This window comes from Mixophyes fleayi, chromosome 12 (assembly GCF_038048845.1).
Source record: "Mixophyes fleayi isolate aMixFle1 chromosome 12, aMixFle1.hap1, whole genome shotgun sequence".
NCBI lineage: Eukaryota > Metazoa > Chordata > Amphibia > Anura > Limnodynastidae > Mixophyes > Mixophyes fleayi.
The window spans coordinates 71,644,541-71,666,769 of record NC_134413.1 but is presented as its reverse complement, the minus strand read 5'-3'; the positions used below and the strand labels follow the sequence as shown (position 1 = coordinate 71,666,769).

Genomic DNA, 22,229 nt, shown 5'->3' with positions numbered 1-22,229 from the left:
TGTCCACCAAGGAGTCAGGCTGCAGCGGGTCCGCTCAGGTAGCAGCCTCCGCACACCAGGCTGGGGTCTCGAAGAGCAGCGCGGCAGCCGCGGATCAGGAGAAGTACCCCAGAGGATGCCAAGAGGGGTAAGTAAGCTCCAGGACTAGACAGAGTCCAAATAAACCAGCAAACTCAAAATGGAGGATAAATGCAGGAATTTTAGGATGGAGAACGTAGCAAGCATACTTGTACTCCATGCATGTCCAGGACACGACCCCTTTAAGAATATTATATTAAATAATATCTGATTTAATAATGTGAGATGAAACAGAAGAATATGAGAGTATAAGATCCACGCTGTTTTTTTACAGATATATAATAAAATCACTTTGGCATTTAGGTATTTGGCAAGACCCTAAAATGTCATCTTCCTGAAACTCCTGTGAATAAAGAGGACGGAGATATCTCTCTGGGGTATTTCTGTTACTGGATCCATCTGTAGGAAACACACAGTGACTGATTACATTGTTTATACAAGGAGAATATGTGACTCTTGTCTGTAATAAGTGTTTATTACTCACCTATGCTGATTTCCTCCTCCTTACACTGCTGATCACCCCTCACATACGTCTCTTTCCTTCCCTCTATAAATTCTAATTTAATACCAGTCATGACGTCATCCTAAACAGCCCACAAAACAATACAAATATATTTAATAATAACTGATTTAATCATTTATGATGAGACAGAGGAATGTCAGTGTATATGACTCACACAAGTTTTTTTTTTTTTACAGATCATATATTGGAAAATTCACTTTAGTATTTGGCGAGACCCTAATATGTCACCTACCTGTGGAATACTGTGATTTTCCTGTGTACAATCCTGTGAATAAAGAGGACACGGACATCTCTCTGTGGTATTTGTGTTACTGGATCCATCTGTAGGAAACATTCACTGACTAAAAACATTGTTTATATGTGATTATCAGATGATGTGTATCTAGGTGGCCTTCAAAACTGCTCTCTCCCCTACAATAAATGAAAATCTCCTCTTACCCAGTGATTTGAGAATCCAGTGATTCTCCATCATTACGTCTTTGAAAAGACTCTTCTGCCCTCTTAAATACGTCCACTCCTGCATGGATAAATAGACAGTGACATCCCAACACTTTATAGGAACCTGATACACCCAATGATACAGTCATCACGCAGACACATCCCCTGGTGTTACTGTATTATGTCCCATTCCAAGCAGTCACCTCTCCAGTCACCAGCTGAATGATCTTGTTGGGCAGTTCCAGGATTTTCTTGTCATTGTTTTCCTCATGTATCAGTGAGTGAGGTGGAGGCACCGTGATGGGGCTCTGGGTCCTGCTCAATACTCCTGACACACTGGAGGGTGGACCACCAAATCTCTTTATTACTATGGTGCAATCCTGTGTATTGAATTGGAGAAAAAAATATGAAGCTCCATGTATTTGGAATTTTTAGGAGTTAACTACAATACAATAATAGTATATTTTACAAATACAACCAATATCCTATATGTAACTATTTCATATATACATGAAAGTAGAGTGTATATAGCATTTACATCTACTGCAGCTCAGTGGGCTCACCTATCACCCAAACCTTCAGTGGGTTCACCTTTAAAGACAAGTTTAAAGTGGGTTCTTGTAGTAGACAGAGGACTCAGAATGGCCAACCTACGGAAGATAATAGGAGAAGTGCTAGATGCATTCTACTAGACAGTCCATATAGGAAATACTTACAGGTAGGACAGGGGTTGGATTTGTAAAACTAGCCCTTCTTGTCCATTTTGCACATTTAAAAAGTCCAGGAAAGTGGAAACATTCTATAATCGTAAAACTTACAACTAAAAACACAGCAAAACCTGTAACTCATTTTAATCAGAGTTGGTATTTCAGCAGTTTGAACAGTGTAGTAAATTGTACAACTCCAGTGAGTAAAACATAACCTAGCACAGTCCCATTGGGGTTGCACTAATTTAAAAATCAAAATCCATTCCTAATTTTAATAAAGCATTCACTACGCTAATATTGAAACTGAGGAAAAGACCCACAATCCATGGCCTCCTATGGCCCTATCACACTACTTAATTTGGATATTAAGCTGCTGGCTAAAATCATGGCCACTCGTTTACAGTCTATTTTCCCATCACTCAGTGATTGAAATATGTATAAGTCATCGTGGCGGTGGCCTCCTCATCCTTACAATATCCTTCCAAGAATATACTACTTAGCCTGGACGCCAATAAGGCGTTTGATGCAGTATCCTGGCCCTATATGTATGAGGTACACAAACGTGGGGCATTCAGAGAGGATTTCACTACTCTGATAGGGCCCGAGTCATTAAGGAAGGTATCTCTGTTATTTGTGTGTATCATACGCATTTCCCTTCTGCGCATGCCCAGAACGAGGACACTCGGCCGTCAACGAAAGCAAGTCCACTGCGTATGCCAACGCAAATGACAGTTACGGCGGTCTACGGTTCTTTTGAGATTTCATATTCCACATATGTATTGTACGCATCCTGCAGTGTCTGGTCTAGTACAGCAGAGTGACCCTACGCCCATAGTCATCACCACACGTATCCTGAGATCCGCTCCTTGCCGACTCCAGGAGTACGCAGAGATGATTTACGTAACGTTGAGAACAACTGCACGATGCGCTCTGTATGCTGCCTTAATGACTCAGGCCCATAAGCTTTTTCTATTCTTGCCCAACCACCTCTCTACTAATCAATGGCCTGATTGGAGAGGCGGCACCCATGACGAGGGGTACACGTTAGGGCTGCCCCATGTCACCCTTACTCTTCAACCTAGTACTTGATCCTATGCTTGAGACCTACATACTGTATTTTGGGGCGTCCGTGTTGTATTTATCAAGCTGTCCGTTTGATAAATCCCTGGCATTATACCTGATCCTTGCTTTACCTGACGCTACTTGGCTAGAAACATAGCAATTAAATTGGCGTAAAGCACTATCCCATATCTAGGTATAGAACTTTCTAAGAACCTTGGTCTCTTCTATCAACATCATATCTCGAAAGTTGTTGGGAACCTAGTAACGAGGTTCAGGGCTGGGGTCATCTTTGTCTTTACTTAATGGGTAGAGCAAATTTACTTAAGATGAAATCCTCCCCTAGACTTGTAGAGTATTTCAAAACTTCATTTGGGGGGAAAAAAATCAAGAATTGGGCTATTGAAACGTTAACAACCCAGGACTAATGCTGGATTTCATTTGGCCAATATAGAACTCTATAATCAGGCTGCTCAACTTCAGTACCGGAGGGATTTGATACAAGGGTCTGACACCTATGCGGATACCTCACCAGAACAAAATTTCCTCCCTGGCCTAAAATTGACTGCTTTCCTACATCTACATGACCACAAGGTATCAGCGACAGTTCTTGACAACCACCATTTTATGTCCACTAGAAAATTGTGGCACATCATACATACATTGAAACTAAAACCTTACTTATCTATCCATCTTCCTCTATTTGGGAACCCTAGTTTTTAGAATGGAGAGGCTGCCTAGCTATTCACTATCTAGAATGACGCGGGGGTTAGAACGGTGGGGCAGTTCCTTACTCAATCTAAGAAACCCTTGACTTTCCAACAAACAGGGAACCTGCACAACGTGATTAGACCGTGCAACCTAGACTTTTACAGACTCACATTATGCAAGTGTAGTGACCAGACCATTTTCTCAACAGGATTGGGACCCACCCGCTCTACTATGATACATTGAAAACGAGATTGGATGGGACGCTTTGTACCTACTAATTTTTTACTTCTTTACAGCTCACAGTGTGTGTGATGGGACCTGTTTTATTCCTTGTTATATATCACTATATAGATTATTATCCTTTCTATAATATTCATCCATTATAAACAGTGCGTGTGCTGGGAACTGTCTTATTACTCTTTATATATCACTATATAGATTATTATCCTTTATATAATAATAATAATAATAATAATAATAATAATAATAATAATAATAATAACCCATTATAAACAGTGTGTGTGCTGGGAGCTGTCACATCCCTCTGCATATATAGTAATTACAACATCCCTCTCCTCTATATAATAATAATCTCCCATTATAAACAGCATTTTATATGAGCTGTAATGTCTCCCTATACAGACTCCTCTGTATAATAATCCTTCATATCTCTGCTCTCAGCATAATAATAATATATTGTTAGAAGATATTACCTCAGCCTTGTACAGGTCCTGGATGTTGTTGTTATATATGAATGAGTTAAAGCTGCTCTCCAGGTTGTAAAATGGCTCCTGCAAGAGTATGTGACCACGCCCCCTCTGGAACGTCACTGGTACATAACTGTATCAGCTGTATTATGTCTGGGAGACTAAGGGAAAATGGCCGCCGCTGTTCTACATTAAGGACAATGCAGTAATACTGTATTTTACTCTAGTGATAACATTGCTGCTAGTCAGCTATATGCTACGTTCATTACTAGCTGTTAAAAGCTAAATCTCTTTCAGATAATTCTGTGACATCACGAGGTCATGTGACTGCTGTAGTCACATGGTACACAGTGCAGGAGCTGCTGCTGGATAACTTCCTGTTCCTGTGTAGTGGAGGAAAGGTAAGAAGTAGTGATGTGATGGGGAGGGGACATGTGTGACTAAAGGTGCTGGGCAGAGAGGGGACATGTGTGACTAAAGGTGCTGGGCAGAGAGGGGACATGTGTGACTAAAGGTGCTGGGCAGAGAGGGGACATGTGTGACTAAAGGTGCTGGGCAGAGAGGGGACATGTGTGACTAAAGGTGCTGGGCAGAGGGGACATGTGTGACTAAAGGTGCTGGGCAGAGAGGGGACATGTGTGACTAAAGGTGCTGGGCAGAGAGGGGACATGTGTGACTAAAGGTGCTGGGCAGAGAGGGGACATGTGTGACTAAAGGTGCTGGGCAGAGAGGGGACATGTGTGACTAAAGGTGCTGGGCAGAGAGGGGACATGTGTGACTAAAGGTGCTGGGCAGAGAGGGGACATGTGTGACTAAAGGTGCTGGGCAGAGAGGGGGCATGTGTGACTAAAGGTGCTGGGCAGAGAGGGGACATGTGTGACTAAAGGTGCTGGGCAGAGAGGGGACATGTGTGACTAAAGGTGCTGGGCAGAGGGGGCGTGTGTGACTAAAGGTGATGGGGAGGGGACATGTGTGACTAAAGGTGCTGGGCAGAGAGAGGGACATGTGTGACTAAAGGTGCTGGGCAGAGAGGGGACATGTGTGACTAAAGGTGCTGGGCAGAGAGGGGACATGTGTGACTAAAGGTGCTGGGCAGAGAGAGGGACATGTGTGACTAAAGGTGCTGGGCAGAGAGGGGGCATGTGTGACTAAAGGTGCTGGGCAGAGAGGGGACATGTGTGACTAAAGGTGCTGGGCAGAGAGGGGACATGTGTGACTAAAGCATGTGGGCAGAGGGGGCATGTGAAGGAGAAGTCTCTTCCACACACGGCCCCTCCTCAAACAACAATAACCTGACAACACTTGCTAACTTTTCTCAGATATTCCCCATGACACGTATTACATGATCTTTTCCCTGACAGGCCTCCTGCCCACAATCGTGTCTCACTGCTGCCCACCAGCTTTTACCTCACAGGCCCCGCTGCCTCAATCCTGACACCTCTCTTACTTCAAAATGAAAGAGGCGCCTTTTATTTGAAAGAGGAGTAGATCCTTAGCAGTGAATGAGATAATAATACAGAGATCATTGTTGCCATAGATGTTGGGGTTTTCTTTTTTTAACTGTATCTAGTCAGAGTTTAGTTAGATGATATTATCATTACAGGCCATTAATATAATTGCTTTTGTCACAAACTGTACATAAGACACCTCAATTATCTCACAAAAATAACAATACATCCAGATTTCAATGCACTGTTTTTAGGTGGCGTACTTCAGCCTTCTCACTTATCCATAACTTTAAGTTTTGGTATACTTCAGGCATTAATTGGGGATACCAGGAACCACTGTAGTATATTGTAGGGAACAGGCGAAAGGGCCATTTAAGACATCCTAGAAGTTCACCGACACTCCTCCTGCTCTATACTCTTCTCTCCTGTTAGGCCTTCAGTTTAGATTAAGTGCCCCCCTTCCTTCACAATGCTGGGTAACTCTGCGGGACCTAGGTATAGACGCTACAGATGTTCCCAGGTAGTGATTGCAGGAATGGCCGTCACTGCTTCACAGTGCTCTGTAGTGCACAGTGCTGGAAGATAGGTTTAGCAAGTTGGAATGGCTACTTGTTAGTGTTGGGGCAGCTTCATGTTTCCTTAAGGGGCCTGGGTCAGGTGGGGGTTACTGGGTATATATAAGCCCCCACTGGGCACTGGATGTGTGGACGGTGAGTCCTTTTGTACAGCTACAAATGCATTTTTTCTTGTACTACAAAGCAATTTTTGTTACATACCATCCAGACTGCTGCAACCTCCATCTTGCTGTAATGATATCTTGGTACCCTACAGTCCATTCAAATAGTCGCTGCAGGAATAACCTCCCTACTCTCCATCATTAATTACTGTTCTGCTACTGAAATCATCTTGTTTTCCATTTTAATTATCTTTTCATTGCAAAAGTATTTAGAGCTGGCCAATCCATTTCCACCTGTTATATCTATTATCACAATCTGTACGTACCCACCCTCTGCTCACGTTGACGCTTTATTTTTCCTAGGTTACCTCTGCTCTCAGGACTACGACCCTTCTTGAATGCTGCCCCTGGAAATCTTCACAGAATGTCTGTCTGTCATGTATGGTCTCTAACTGCAGGACCCTGCTGAAAGCTCATCTGTTTACCGGACAGTTCACATAGTGCTTGTGACTTACTTCTCCCAGAGCTGCGCTCCAGAGGGTAAAAGGACACGTTCTGGTGCGGACTGTTATGTGTTTTCTTCTTTAAAGTATCCGTTCATCAAGCGATATTAACGAAGGAGTACACAAGAAACATAATAAAAACAGTTTAATTATTTTATTTCTACTCCTGAACTTCATGTTATTATCCCACCTGATGAATTTAACGCGAAGAGTGATAGTTGTGTTGTCACTTGTTATGATGAGGACCAGCAAGTGGAATATATAACCTGATATTGTAAATGGACGTTATCAGACATTTGTGTGCGCTGTTACATACTACAGACAGCTGAACTTTGTAATATATATTTGAATATTTTGTAACCAATACATAATGTAATGTAAACAACATACTGAAAGCAGATTTTTTTTTTTGTATATTTGAGAGTGAAGGGTTGTTATAAAGAAGTTATTTCTTTCACCATTAATATTACAGCATCTTTATTATTTTGCCTGCTATACTTTCTCCAAAACATCTCAATCTTTAGTATATCAAGTCTGTATTTTACCTGTAATTTCTATGCCAACCAAGGTTCCCCCCCAGCATTGGAGGACCCAGGAGGGGGTGAGTGATCCAGGGGGCTGGCGGGACCACCACACTCATTGGGGTATATTTACTAAACTGTGGGTTTGAAAAGGTGGAGATGTTTGAAAGTAACACGGCCTGTGCACTATTACTGTTACTACGGTAATACTGCACATTTTTACCGCTAGTGCAGTAAGTTTTAACGCTGTTTGTTTTGCTCAGGGAGCCGCGAGCAGAAGTCCGGGTTAAAATTACTGTTATCAACGGTGATGGTGCACAAGCCGATTGAATTCCCCCCTAGGATGATCTTGTTGTTAGATGTGTACACATTCATATGAATTGTTAACGAGTAACCACAAGAGAAATTAGCTCTTAAAAGTTTGTCCTCGTATGTACATTTTATCAAAATAAAAAATAAATGGCTAAACTAATGTTATTATTTTGTTAGGGTGACTTGGAACCAAATTTAAGACACGCTGCCCACATTATACTATCATGTTACTTTGTACTGATACTACCTCAGTGATATAAGACAGTAGTAGACTTACAAGATTTCAATCTTGGATCAATATAAGCCAATATGTATACATGGATATCCTCCTGGAATCTTGTCCTCTTACTGGATCTCCTTATGATAGGTGCTCAAAAGACAAGTGAGAACTGATAGTGCAGTATCTCACGTAGCCAAAGTTTTATTGCACCAAAGAAGCATAAAAGCAATGTAAAATACAAATATTGGCTTATATTGATTTACGGTTGAAATCTTGTACGTGTATATCCAATAGGGGATTGAGAACCCCCATCACGTGGTGTTTTTGTCATAATTATCAACCCCCACTGGATCCTTGGGATATTTAGTGGTTTTCGGTGTAACCACATATTATATGTTACGCTATGATATGATTTTTTCTTTTCACTTTTTTTATGTGACCATAATCGTGGTGAATGCCAGAAATCTGTAAGTTACTTTGATCACTGCAAACTTCTGGAATTTGTGGAAGACATACATCAAGATGGAAAGAATATATATATATTATTTCACAGTTGACTCTTTAAAACTGTTATTTTAGCACATTGTATGTGGATTGTGTGTGTGTGTGAGAGAGAACAGAGGCTGCTTTCAGTTGGCCTGCGCAGATATACCAATCTTTTTATTGTATTATAATCAACAATTGTCTGAGACGCAAGAGGAACCAAGTATGACAGCCAGCATCCTGCCGTACAGCGGATCACTAAAGCCATGACAGCTATATTATCATTGGATTTGGGTACAAATTCCCTATCAATGCATCAGGTTATAACCAATTAGTTTAGATCATGTGTCCACGTTACCAAATTCCATCACAATCCCATTTCTTCTTAACAGCAATTGCTGTATTGTGAGGTTAAACAAAAAGCCATTTAGTCCCTAGAAAATGCCATTGTACCGACTGTCCACTTAGCTACAGATATGTGACAAGCGGTACTGGTCAAACAAAAGACTATATAACCGTGACAGCCCACTGGGTTGGTGTATCGCCTTCAAGTGCAGCAGCATCATCATCATCATCCCTCCAGCATAATACACAGTGTCAGGTCATTCACCGCACCCTGCCATATAGCCGCTCACTAGGACAGATGTGATGCTGCCCCTCACACACAATTACCTTTACAGACAAACATATAGATTGTAAAAGAAACATATATATATATATATATATATACATTTTGTTTGTGGGGGGAGGGGGGGTGCTGCTCACAATCAAGCAGTTCCCTATTTTTCCCCACTAAATATTTCAGATGTCGCTGATACTGCCCCTGGCACTACTGTCATCAGATTTAAACATCTTTGATTTTAAAAGCAAGAAAGAATAGTTTTTGTTAACTCTTAAATAGTTTAATAATATACCCATCTGCTATCACTTCTAAATGGCAGCTGAGAACAGGAAGGACGGCTATACATTGAAGATATCGATCCAATACTCACGAGATCTGACATTTTACATGAAATGACATTTTGCCTCACTTTCAGATCGGAATTTGGAGCAAGACACCGAGTCATGTCTCAATTCGACTCTGTACCCTAAAATTCCTGTCTATCTAATTCTAATATTAAAAAAACAAAATGTGGGGGAAAAGTAAAAATTCTTCTTGTTTCACACACAACAATGGGAAATACCCCACTAAGTAGTCTTATGCCAATATATAGATAGTTTTTTATAACATAACCATTCAGGTCATGGCTTCACTTCCCTATAATTCACACAGTTTATCCATGTTACACATATGTACATAACTAAGACATAGGGCTGTCATACATATGGCCATTTACAGATACACGACTCTCAACCAATGGCTGATCAGGGATTACTGGGCACTGAGCTACCTGGGTTGGTGATGTCACAGAATTCTCTTCAATCTGATTGGTTGGAAACAGCTGTTTACACTTGAATTTCAAACAGAGCGTCAGTCATCTCCACAGGTAATGTAACAAGACTGGGACGGGGATTATATTATAAATGGGATATTTTCAGGGGGTGAGAATAATTTACAGTCTGTGTATTCCTGGTTTACCCATCTCTAAGCCCTGTGTTAATGGCTTTAACCTGGTAACAATATTTACAGTACAGTATAAGTATAAAAAGAATGTGGACCTGATTTTAAACCCAAATACATGTAAAAATCCAATTAAAAAGTAATGTGGAAAATAGATATTTGAGTAATGTCAAATACTTTACATGAAGCATATCTTCATGTAGCTACTTCTGCCATTGATTTAATTTCCTATGACAGTAATTAACAAGCTTAGTGGGAAACAGTCACTATAATATTTTTATGAGAACGTTTGATTTTGGCACACTGGGTAAGCACTTGCCTAGGTGATTATTTTAGTCTGGTGTAAGGTCCTAATGCAGGTTACCCATAGACTGGTCATTAGGATACCTCCTACCTGCCATCAGAAACGTTAAGAGGTACAGAATTCAAGATAACTGGGGGAGATTACTTTGTGGTTTGCCTATGAGTAGTGACTAACGAGATTGTGTTTGACCTAATAGATTGGCAGATTCACAAGTAATTCCCCATGATTCACACAGTTCATCCATGTTACACATATGTACATAACTAAGACATAGGGCTGTCATACATATGGCCATTTACAGATACACAGCTCTCAACCAATGGCTGATCAGGGATTACTGGGCACTGAGCTACCTGGGTTGGTGATGTCACAGAATTCTCTTCAATCTGATTGGTTGGAAACAGCTGTTTACACTTGAATTTCAAACAGAGCATCAGTCATCTCCACAGGTAATGTAACAAGACTGGGACGGGGATTATATTATAAATGGGATATATTCAGGGGGTGAGAATAATTTACAGTCTGTGTATTCCTGGTTTACCCATCTCTAAGCCCTGTGTTAATGGCTTTAGCCTGGTAACAATATTTACAGTACAGTATAAGTATGAAAACTTGGACCTGATTTTAAACCCAAATATCTCTAAGAATTGAAAGGTGAACACAAAGGGGAACATTTTCTAAAATGGTTTTACAGAAAATGTGTATTATTATTATTATTATTATTATTATTATTATTATTATAAATTTTTAAGGCCAACTGTGCTTTACAGATTAGTGAGTAAAACATGTCATACATAAAACAGCTACATACAATATAGATAAAATAAAAGCCAATATAAAAACCAAGGGTAGGGAGAACCCTTCTCCTGAGAGAGCTACAATCTAATGAGAACAATCAAAGTGCAGCAAATAATGTATAAGCCAAAAATGCCCCATAGCTAATAAAAAATGCCCCAGTTAGTGCCTTGTGCATTTCCTACACCAGGTCTGACGTTCTATGGGCCCTAGTGATAGTCTCCAGCCCTTTATTCAGGTAAGCCCACTTGTGGGGTCACAGGGGGAACAGCAGAGTAACCTGTATATAATAAAAGAGTGAATCTACAGGACTGTAATGGTGCCCATGTGCATTAGCCCCAATGTGAACTAAACTAATCCAGAACTAACAAAATGATTTTAGTCCATCTTGAGCCCCCCATGATAGAGAACCAAAGATGGATGGAGAGAAAGAGGGTGAGTGGAAAGTAACAGAGATTTGAAAGGATGAGGAAGTAATGGGGTGAGGGGAGAAGGATGAGCGAGGGGAGACAAGACAAGGTTGGGGGTAAAGTGTAGAATACATTTAAACACAGTGGGCCTGATTCATTAAGGAGAACAAAGCAATAAAGGACTATATTTGATCCTAGACAAAACCAGGTTAAAATGCAAGGGGTGCAAATGAGTTTATTATTTTGCATATAAGTTAAATACTGGCTGTTTTTTCATGTAGCAAACAAATACTTGATAGCTTTATTTTTACACTGAATTTTAAAGCTGAACTAGGACATGCCCTACCCCTAAATTTACCTCACTTTCCAATGCAACATGGTTTTGCCAAGGTGCAAAGTTACTCATTTATTTTGCTTTTCTTTCCTTAATGAATTAGACCCAGTACCTTTGGGACACATTTTTTGAGACCTGCTTTTAGTAACTTTTTTTTATTAAATAATGAAGAGCTCTGAAAGTAACCATGTTTTGAATAATTTTCCTAACAACAGATTGATTGCTAAGTCTGACAAGAGACAGAAAAATGAGTGAAGACAAACCTGTCATCCGCAGTTCTTCCAGATGTAAGAAAAATATAAATGTGTTCGTTAGGGCGGGGAACCCAGTGGTAATATCAAACAAGAATTTAATACGGACATTTAGGGCACCCAGTGGTACACCCAGCACCCCCCATCCCCCATCTTTCATGTAAGTCCGATGTAACTTGTTGAGTCCTGAAGCCGCTGTCAGCATGTTCTGTTACAGACAGATAGCGCTCACCTTCCGGTCCTGCCCTGGTCTCTGGCTGTAGGAGAGCAAACTGCCAGTAAGGGGTAAGAGAAGAACTGCTCCGGGCCCTGACAGGAGAGTTTGCAGGGTAGTTTGTTTTCTATGATTGTCAGCAAATTATGGCTCCATTTGTGTGTTTATTAACAGATTATGGCCCCGTTTACTATGACTGATGCTATAATCCGGTGACAATTTTTTAACGTTATCACTAAATATTATATGGGAGCTGCTTTACATATATAAAATAGCAGATTTCCTCCAACTGGATATGGGCTTTTTCTGGTAAGATATATTTTGGTTCCTCCCTATATCATGTTTGCGCCAATGCCTCTCAGTATGTGTTTTTTCCTTGTTTATGGTGTAGTTTCACCACAATTGATAAGCAGTATGGTAGTTACCTCCCAAATGTCCCAATTTCAGCAGAAGAGTCCACTATCCTGCCCGGGGACATATTTGTCCAGCTTGTGGGAATGTTGGGATAAGGGCGATAGCTAATGACCACGCCCTCACTGTGCCTTGACCACGCCCCATCAAGATGTGGTCATGTTTGTCTACTTTGTATGTCCCTGTATTTTGTATACTCTGTTTTTCCCAATACCTGTTCTGCCGATCACTGTGTTATATTACATATCAACTACGATAGTAATAATAATTAATGGGACTCATGTATTAGCCAAGGTCCACGGTTATGCCGCGGTAGCTAGCTTTTCCATGTAGATCAGTTATGGACTCTCTATCGGCATAGGCCACATTCTAATCGGAAAATTTCACAGAAGCGATGTTCAAATTGAAAGTCCCTTATCCCACCTGAGTGTCAGACGGTGCAGACTGGATCTACACACAAGAGGGAGCTATTGCACACAAAGGAACGCACATAAGAGACAACTGGGGAGGAACTAAGGGTGAAAGGCACAAAACAGGGATAATGAACAAACACATGGATGAAGATCAGACACATAAGGAACATGTTTAACAGATTTTATATTGCTAATACCATGGGGTAAATTAATGATAATTTATAGTAAAACAAAGTCACCCATTATTGAGAATATATTAGCTGATAATGAATATTCTTGTCTCCCCAGTGCCAGAAGCTGTAATGGAGACCCTCGTTGGAGATCCCAATGACACCTCCCGGAGGAATAAGGAAAACATCGCTGGACATTCCATCGCTGAGGTAAAATGTCTTGTCTACTATATTATATATGGAAGATCGTTGTTCAATTCTAAATTGAGGCACAGGTTAAGCTTCAACACATGTGACAATGCGCTTATGTTGTAATATTGTTACATTTTAGTTATATTATAAGTAATATTCAGTCTTTATTCCATGCCTCCCAACTTTTGCAATCCCCGAATCAAAACAAAACACAGTTTGCAGCAGTGCGTCCATAAATGGAGGTGTGGTCACATCACAATGGGTGCGTGGCCACACCCTCATGGGCACCCTTTACCATCCTCGCCTAACAACGCCAAAGATTTTAGTCTCTTCTATGTATAAAGATGTACATGTAATATTATGGGCCAGATTCATGTTCAGACTTATCTTGCGTGAAATAGACCTGCGCTTGCTCCAAAACGGACTTTACTCCAATTAACGCAATTGCATGTAATTCATGTCCAAAGCAAATGACACTTACGACTGCCTACAACACATAAGGGAACAATGGTGGCAAGGTTTTTCTCCTGGACAAAACCATGTTACAATGCAAGGGGTGAAAATAGGGTTATTATTTAGCACATAAGATAAATACTGGCTGTTTTTCATGTAACACACAAATACTTGATAGCTTTAATTTTACACTGAAATTTAAAGTTGATCTAGGACATGCCCAACCCCAACTATAAATCTACCATGACATTTTAAATTTGCCTCCCACTCCAAGGCAACATGGTTTTGCCAAGATGCAAAGTTACTCCTTTTTTTACTTATTTTCTTTTCCTTAACGAATCAGGCCCATTGTATGTACAATATGCATTAAGGAGATCTTGATTTATGTATTTAATGTAAAAAATATATAAATATGATTATACTGTTTAGAGTTGTTCATCATTTTTTTTCTAGACTTTATTTAAATACCTTATATTGCACATACGCTTGTGTGTATACTGCGCTGTGCTCTGTTAATGTACAACATGTAACGTTTAGGCAGATTGCACTTACACCCAGATTCAAACTGAAACACATCTTGATGTCCGCTTGGATTTGAATATGGGTTCCGTGATCTTTTCTTAAGAGCAAGTTAGGTGCAAGTTGCGTTCGGACTTGAATCAGGCCCTATATGAGCCTCCTCTTCAAGGTTCTCATGTTTCCCTAACATGATCCTCACCAGGTAGTGGTCCAGGTACCAGTTATTCCCACCAATGGTTCTTTAACATCCATCTTGCAAAGAGCCTGTGGTATGAATCAGCAGTCATTTTTATACCAGTATCATGTAAATTTCATCACTTAAATTCAAAGTTGAAATGTATTAATAGTCTCTAGTAACCTCTGTCCTTGTTATTCCAATTCACTGGCTTTCCTTTGTATTGAGAGTCATTCATTTGTTTCCCTCTTACAGTATGTTTGTAATGACATTTACTTTTTATTTTCCCGGTTGTCTTAGGAGAGTGTATCAAGCCCGAAGTCACCACCACAGGGATTTTATGTGGGCTCCAGCTCGGAGGTATTTTCTACATATATAACTTTCTAAAGATATAAGTCTTTCCATCAGTGGACTCTTCTTTTTATATTTACTTATTTTACACCAATGGTATATGGTTGAGGTTGAAGCCATAGGTCCTGGTGGTGATGTGATGGTGGGTGGTCTACAGCAACATCAAACTGTGTGGTGTGGTAAGACAAAAAATGAAATCCAGTCCCCTGGATGAGTGTAATTAAAATGATTGCCCCCTTGTTGTTCATAATTAATCCCTAAATGATATTAATTATTATTAGTGCCCCCTTGATGATTATAATTTATAATAGTGCCCCCTTAATGATATAATTATTTTAGGGTTTCTCTCTTTTTTCGTCTCTCTTGTGTCCAGCACCTGTTCACGCAGTGTGTGCAGGGAGGCCCCTGGACGTGACGTAATAACGCTGTCATAATTAGGGGAGCCGGGGGCCCCTGCATACAGTCACATCTGGGACTAGGTGCTGCTGGCAATTAAGATGGCAATTTTTAAAGGAGAACCCCGGCGTGATCTGTGTATCTGCTAAAATGTAACATTCTCAACTTGTATAAGTTAATGGTAGATGCAACTTATTTAGGAAATAGGACAGACTGTATAGGCGAGCATCACATATCTGGGGTTAACCATATTTACTTTTTATGTTCCCGGTTGTCTTAGGAGAGTGTATCAAGACCGCAGTCACCACCGCGGGTATTTTATATGGGCTCCAGCTCGGAGGTATTTTCTACATATATAACTTTCTAAAGATATAAGTCTTCCCATCAGCGGACTCTTCATTTTATATTTATTTATTTTACACCAATGGTATATGTTTGAGGTTGAAGCCATGTGTTGAGAGACTTTCATTTTTAAAACCCATATACTTCCTCCTACAATATGTTTGTAATGACAATTACTTTTACTGCCCCCGATTGTCTTAGGAAGATGTATCAAGCGCCGGATCAGCCCCTCCAGGAGTACATTTGGATTCCAGCTTGGCGGTAAGTATTGTCTAGGTATACAGCTTTCTAAACATATAAATCTTCCCATCAGCGGACTCTTCACAAATTGAATATGGTTGAGGTTGATGGGGCTTGTTAGCGGTGGGTGGTCTACACCAACAGCGAGCTGGGTGGAGGGAGGGCTGGAGCAAAGATGAAATCCAGTACTTCTAAGGTACCAGATGCAAACATCCGATCTCTATTATCTGTCTGCTAATATGGGTCATTTCTATATCTGACCTTGAGAAAACTATCCTGTTCAGTCGTCACAATGACCGAAATATACTGTCTCCCGTTTTCTTTCTTTTCCTGGATTCATAGAACTCCCTTCCACTTACTTGTATACGTATGAATGGAAGAGGTGTAACATAATCTACAAGAGTAGATCAGTTAGATATGAATATTCCCAACGGTCTGTGAGGTCATTTTGGTGAATGATGTTTGAGAACAGAGATGTCTCATGTTTATAATGACATTTACTTTTTCTGCATCCTGTTTTCTTAGTGTTGTGCACCAACACCGGATACAGCTTTAGAAAAATATCTTCTGAATTACACCTTTAAGGTATGTTCTAGATATACAACTTTTTAAAATATAAGTCTTCCCATCAGTAGACTCTCCATATTATATTTATTTAACACAGATGGAATATGGTTGAGGTCATGGGCCTTGCTGGTTGGTGATGGTTTGGTGGTGGGTGGTCTACAGCAATGTGTACATATCAGATATCTATTATGCTCCTGTTAATATGAATAATTTCTATATCTGCACCTGATAAAACTATGCTGCCCAGTCATCACAATGTATAAAATATTCTGTCTTCTTCTTACTCACCCACTTGTATGAGTATGAGTGGATGAGGTGTAAAGTAATCTCCTTCAGTAGATCATTTCGACCTGAATAGATCTGACAGTTCATAAGGCCACTATGGGGAAAGATGTTTCAGAACAGAGATCTCACATCTATAATAGAGTTCTCTGGAATCAAATTGAATAAGAAAAGGTTCCGTACAGAGAGTGCTTGTTATGTGGCCATGGTGCACTGCTGGATGACTGACAGTGATGCCTCAATCCCTGACCGTGGTGATAGTATGGTGATGGTGATAGTATGATGTTTAAGGGCAAGTTACTCCACCCAGTGCAGAAACACAGGGCCAGGCCAGTGCCTCCTATAGAGAAGCACATGGCAGCAATCTGCACCCAGGAACTTCTAAGATAACAGAATTATACAGGTCACTCTTTCTTGCTTTAAAGACATAAGAAGTTGGGCAGTCAGGTGACATTTTTCGGACTTTGAGGTCATTACTCATAAGATCTGGTTGACCTGCTGTCATCATATTGTGAATGTAGCAAAGGAGGCAGAGCTAGATTAAGGATTTGGGGGGCCCAGGGTACTTAAGAGAGGGGGGCCCTATGGTCTAACGTTAACAGCACAGTGCCATCATTCAGGGAGAGAGTTACTAAGTCACATAGTTCTAAACCTACTACAATAATACACTATTAAATGTCATGTGTGTATGTATATATATATATATATATATATATATATATATATATATAATCATATATATATATATATATGTATATATATATATTTATATATATATATATAATAATAATGTAGTAATGTAGTAATCTATGTATGAAATGTAAAATTTACATAAATTCAAATTTGCAATATCATCCTAGACCCTAGTAACTCCTACTCTTGTTATAACAATTCACTGGATTTTCTCTGTATTCATTTTAAAAACCCATATTCTCTCTCTGTAATAACATTTACTTTTTCTGCTCCTTGTTGTCCTATTAGTGCGCACCAAGACTGGAGTCACCGCCCCCAGGATTTTATCTGGATAACAGCTCGGAGGTATTTACTAAGATACAACTTTCTAAAAATATAAGTCTTCCCATCAGTGACCACTTCACATTATATTAATTTTACACAGATGGAACATAATTGAAGTTGAGGCCATTGGGCCTTGGTGGTGGTGGCGGTGGGAGGTCTAAAGCAACAGCAAGCTGGGTGGAGGGGTGGAGGGGTGGGGCAGAAAAATGGAATCCAGATCAGATACCAGGTACAGCAGAGGATATGTGGAAAAATCAGATTTCTATTATGCTTCTGCTTATATTAGTAATTTTTATATCTGGGCTTGCAAAACATTTAGATTTCTGTTGAGAACATGACAAAATATCCTACCCCACACTTGCTGCCTAGGTGTGATCTTTGGCTCAAAACTATCCTTTATTCCCCACATCCCATCTCTATCTCTCTGACCCCCTGACCAACATTGCTGTGTGACTGGATCATATAGCCCACTGAGCACTTTTTACAGTTGCAATCTGACCAATATACAATATATAGCACTTAACCTCATGTATCAAACTTACATTGTCCCATAGGTTGTAAGCTTGTGAGCAGGGTCCTCTTACTTCTCTGTCTGTCTGTATTACCCAGTACTGTTTTATTACTGTGTTTGTATCCATTTGTAAAGCACTATGGAATATGCTGGCGCTATATAAATAAATGATGATGATGATAGTACCAGAGGTAGCAAAAGTCAACACAAAGCCCAGGAGTAGAGCTGGACATCGGGAAATCTTCTACCTCCTGATAAAATTGATCTCTTTAGGATCGAGTGTTTGATTCCTGAGGGTTTCCCATTTCATGCAATGTTTGTAAATATCTGCTAAATTACACTATCAGCTACTATGATATCCTACTATTAGTCTGGGGATGGTCTTCTCATTTGTTTGGTTCACGTGAAGTGCTATCCTGTTTTACGAGTACTAGGAATGTATCTTTGGCTGTAGCTCCTAAAATTTCAGTCCATTATTGGTATTTGGCTTCCGCATGTAGATTAATATAACAGACGCAACACAAATATAATCTGCCTTGTTTGTTAAACCATGCGCATGTCCTTTTGGCTTTGTCTACCTGTTTCTTTTATTAAGCTGACATTCTGCTATCTATATGTCCTCTTTTTAATTTCTGTCCAATGCCGTCTACTTCTACTACTGGGAATGTCTTGTTATGATTGGTTACTGCAAGTTACAGCTCATCTGTGATATCTCCATCAGCTTAAAAAAACAAAACAACTTAATGCACATGCAGCCCCAGGAGTGAATTGCGTAAAACTAATGGTTGCTTCATGGTTAGGATATTGTATCTGTGTACATGGTTTACCCCATTGTGTAGTCATTCTTTTCATATGCATACATTTTATCAACAGTCAGAATTCTCAGCATCTGATGAAGTGAAGACAACTGAAGATGCTGGATGTGAAGTTCCCATCTATGAGGTATGGTGGCTTTTTGACTTCATATTTAGATGGATTCTATTATCCTCTGCAAAAGGTCTGATTGGCGGAAACAGATAGATCAGGGGGCGGCTTTGCTAAGTGCAGATAAGGCGCACAACTGTGTCTAGTTTTGCACTGTTATTTTAATGAGCTAGTTTGGGAGGAGAAGCTGCTTTTAGGGAAGCAACTGAATGTTTTGATGTTTGTATATGAGCCTTAGAGCTTCTGTAGTTCATCACGTGACTTTATTAGAACACATAATGGTGAAGGAAGCTGGTAAAATTCATTATGTCCGCACAATTTGTGCTCTTTAATTAAGTTACATTCAGAGGAGGGAATTCAATTGACAGCATTACTCGTGAGAATAACGCGTTCCTTGCACTATTAATGTTACTACGGTAATAGTGCACATTATTACCGTTAGTACGGTAATCTCAACATTGATTTTCGCCTGCAGCTCTGAAAGCCTTGAGTAGAGAGCCGCGTTAAAATTATCGTACTAACGATAATAGGGCGTGGGCTGCGTTATTCTCACGAGTAACGCTGCCAATTAAATTCCCCCATAGAACATCCAGGCCTGCGATAATAACTAATCCTTGTTACATTTACTAAGATCAGTATCAGTTTTCTTAGCAGGCTTGGACTCAAACTTTTTTCCCCTACAGAATACACATGAGAAACAGACAGCAACAGAACGTCTTCATGCTCTATGCAGCTTGGTCTCAGACTGTACACCATCCCCACCAGAAAGACCGCATGCCTCAATTGACAACATCCCTTCTTCCGTTCCCGTGGTCATCACTACATCACCGCAGGTGGACACAAGAGAGATCACCATCGAGAATGATGCACAAGCAGATTTTTCATTCTTCTGTTTGTGCTCATGGTGCTGCCTTCCAGCAGACCAGCAGCAGCGGAGGCAACAGCAAACATCTGGCCCCCGGAGATCTCGTCTTCAGTCCCTGTGGAGGTGGATTCGTAAAAGATGTGGAAGGGTGGTTTCTGCGAGCAACATCAGTGGAAACCAAGACAATGGCAGCGCTGGGAACTGAGACATACCATCATGCGGCATACAGGGTGAGCTCATGTCTTGCACTGAAGGGTTAAGTTGTTACATAGTCTGATTCTACACATACTAACCTAGGAAACACCTATATTGTACTGATGCACTATCCACAATGTTCTACACATATATACACCAAGAAAATAATAATCAGATTCTGTTGGCTGAATCCCAAGGATTCAACTGAACACAAATCTTCCTAAACCTGCTAGGAATTATCCATATTTTAATCCAAATTCAGGATTCTGTACATCAATATATTTTACATATAATACATTTTCCACATTTAGAAATATAGCTGTAACATAAGTCTTCTAGTTTTACTCTTTCCTTCACCATCAGCCATCTAAAGATACAATATATTTACATAAATTAGTGGTCTTAAGTATGGATTTAACCAAATCTACCAGAGATCTTTAATTCTTCATATAAAACCTGCACATACTACAAATGTATTAGAAACATGAAATTATCTGATAGAAGAGGACTGGTGACTGTATCCGTCAGTGCAAGACATTTCCCCTGTTCATGAGCACGGAAAGATGGACACTGTTGCTGATTTAACACCAGATGTTTCATATAGATATATAGATATATAAATATATAGATCTATTTGTTTCATTTAGATATACAGATATAGATGTTTATGTATTATGCTTAAAATGTTGGTAGTTACAAAAAAACAAAAAAAACAAAAAAATTATTATAAGAGTAAGAGAGGGCTGGGATTAGAAGTGATATAAACACTGAGGGTGCATGTAGATGAAAAGGTTAAGGTGACTGGCGGGTCAGGTTCAGGGCAGGATCATGCGTCCTCCCTGGAAGGTCATCGAGTGTCCCCTGCATGATTGCCTCAAATTTAGTTGACCCAGGTCCGCGAGCAGGTCCAGTCGCGGTCGGCTGACCGTAGTTTATTTACTTTAGCACTGTTGGTGGATGCGGGGACTGCGGCTCCTGGGCCGGGGAGCTCTCTTTCTGTTTCTCCCTCTGCAGGTTCGGCTGGTTGTGTGACATCAGGTCAGAGGTCTGGACGTGCTTCTTATGCGGAAGCCGCATCTACGGCCATGCTGGGCCCGTCATCACGTGTGGAAGGTGGTAGTCGTGGATCAGTTGGTGAGCATGCCAGTAGGGTGTCTGGTTCTAGCTCTGATTCCAGCTCTTCTACCTCTGGGAGTGAGGTTCCGGATAGGTCTGGGAGGGCAGACACAAGATTGATGAAGCTCCTGGAGAGGAAGTTGTGTAGTACCTGCCATAGGGCGGGGTTGGAAGGTGTTGGTTCCAATGAAGGAAGCAGGATATTGAGGGACGATGTGGTGCGCTGTTCCAATACAGCCGTCAGGGGGATATTAGGTGCCGGGTGTGTGGTAAGATAGGCACAGGTTGTTTTGTGGATATGTTTGCCATCACTAATAAGGCTACAGATGATTTGGCAGCATCAAGGTCACGCTCTGGCGTGTTGACGAGGCATATCGAGAAATTGTCATACCTGGTTATTGAAATTGACACTGTTGCAGGGTGTTGTAAGCTTCCAATGGAGGAAGTAGCTAAGTTGAGGGGTGTGATTGATTCGTTTCAGGGTGAGTGTAAGGTGCAGTAAAAACAGGTGCAGTCACTGCTTGGCCTGCTTAATTTTGCTTGTAGAGTGATACCCATGGGTAGGGTTTTTTGCCAGAAGTTAGAGAGGGCTACGGTTGGGATTACAAAAGCAAGGCATTTTGTGAGGATATCCAAGGAAATTAGAGATTATATGGCTATGTGGTGCATGTTCTTGGAAAATTTTAAATGAGTTTGAAGCTGCTTTGTTTCGGCTTGAGTGTGTAAAGGCTTTTTTCATGGCTTTCAGAAATACAACAGAGGGATTGAATGAGACCGAGGTGATATAAACACTGAGGGGCAGGCAGAGGAAAAAGTACAGGCATACCAGGAGTTA

At 40.5% G+C, this 22,229-nt stretch overlaps 1 protein-coding gene and 1 long non-coding RNA gene across 2 annotated transcripts; one reads left to right on the top strand and one right to left on the bottom strand.

Moving 5' to 3' along the window:
* Positions 1-14: 14 nt before the first annotated feature.
* LOC142108363 (uncharacterized) lies at positions 15-3,045 on the bottom strand. The gene is made up of 7 exons (XM_075191990.1): positions 3,022-3,045; positions 1,243-1,419; positions 1,040-1,118; positions 834-922; positions 563-662; positions 396-477; positions 15-144 (listed from the first exon to the last, which is right to left on the bottom strand). Exons 1-7 carry the CDS (start codon positions 3,043-3,045, stop codon positions 15-17), a joined length of 681 nt encoding a protein of 226 aa, XP_075048091.1.
* A 1,479-nt stretch (positions 3,046-4,524) lies between these two features.
* Positions 4,525-7,839, top strand: LOC142109160 (uncharacterized). Its single transcript, XR_012680298.1, has 2 exons — positions 4,525-4,624; positions 6,711-7,839. It is a non-coding gene; the product is annotated as an uncharacterized LOC142109160 (long non-coding RNA).
* Positions 7,840-22,229: the final 14,390 nt, after the last annotated feature.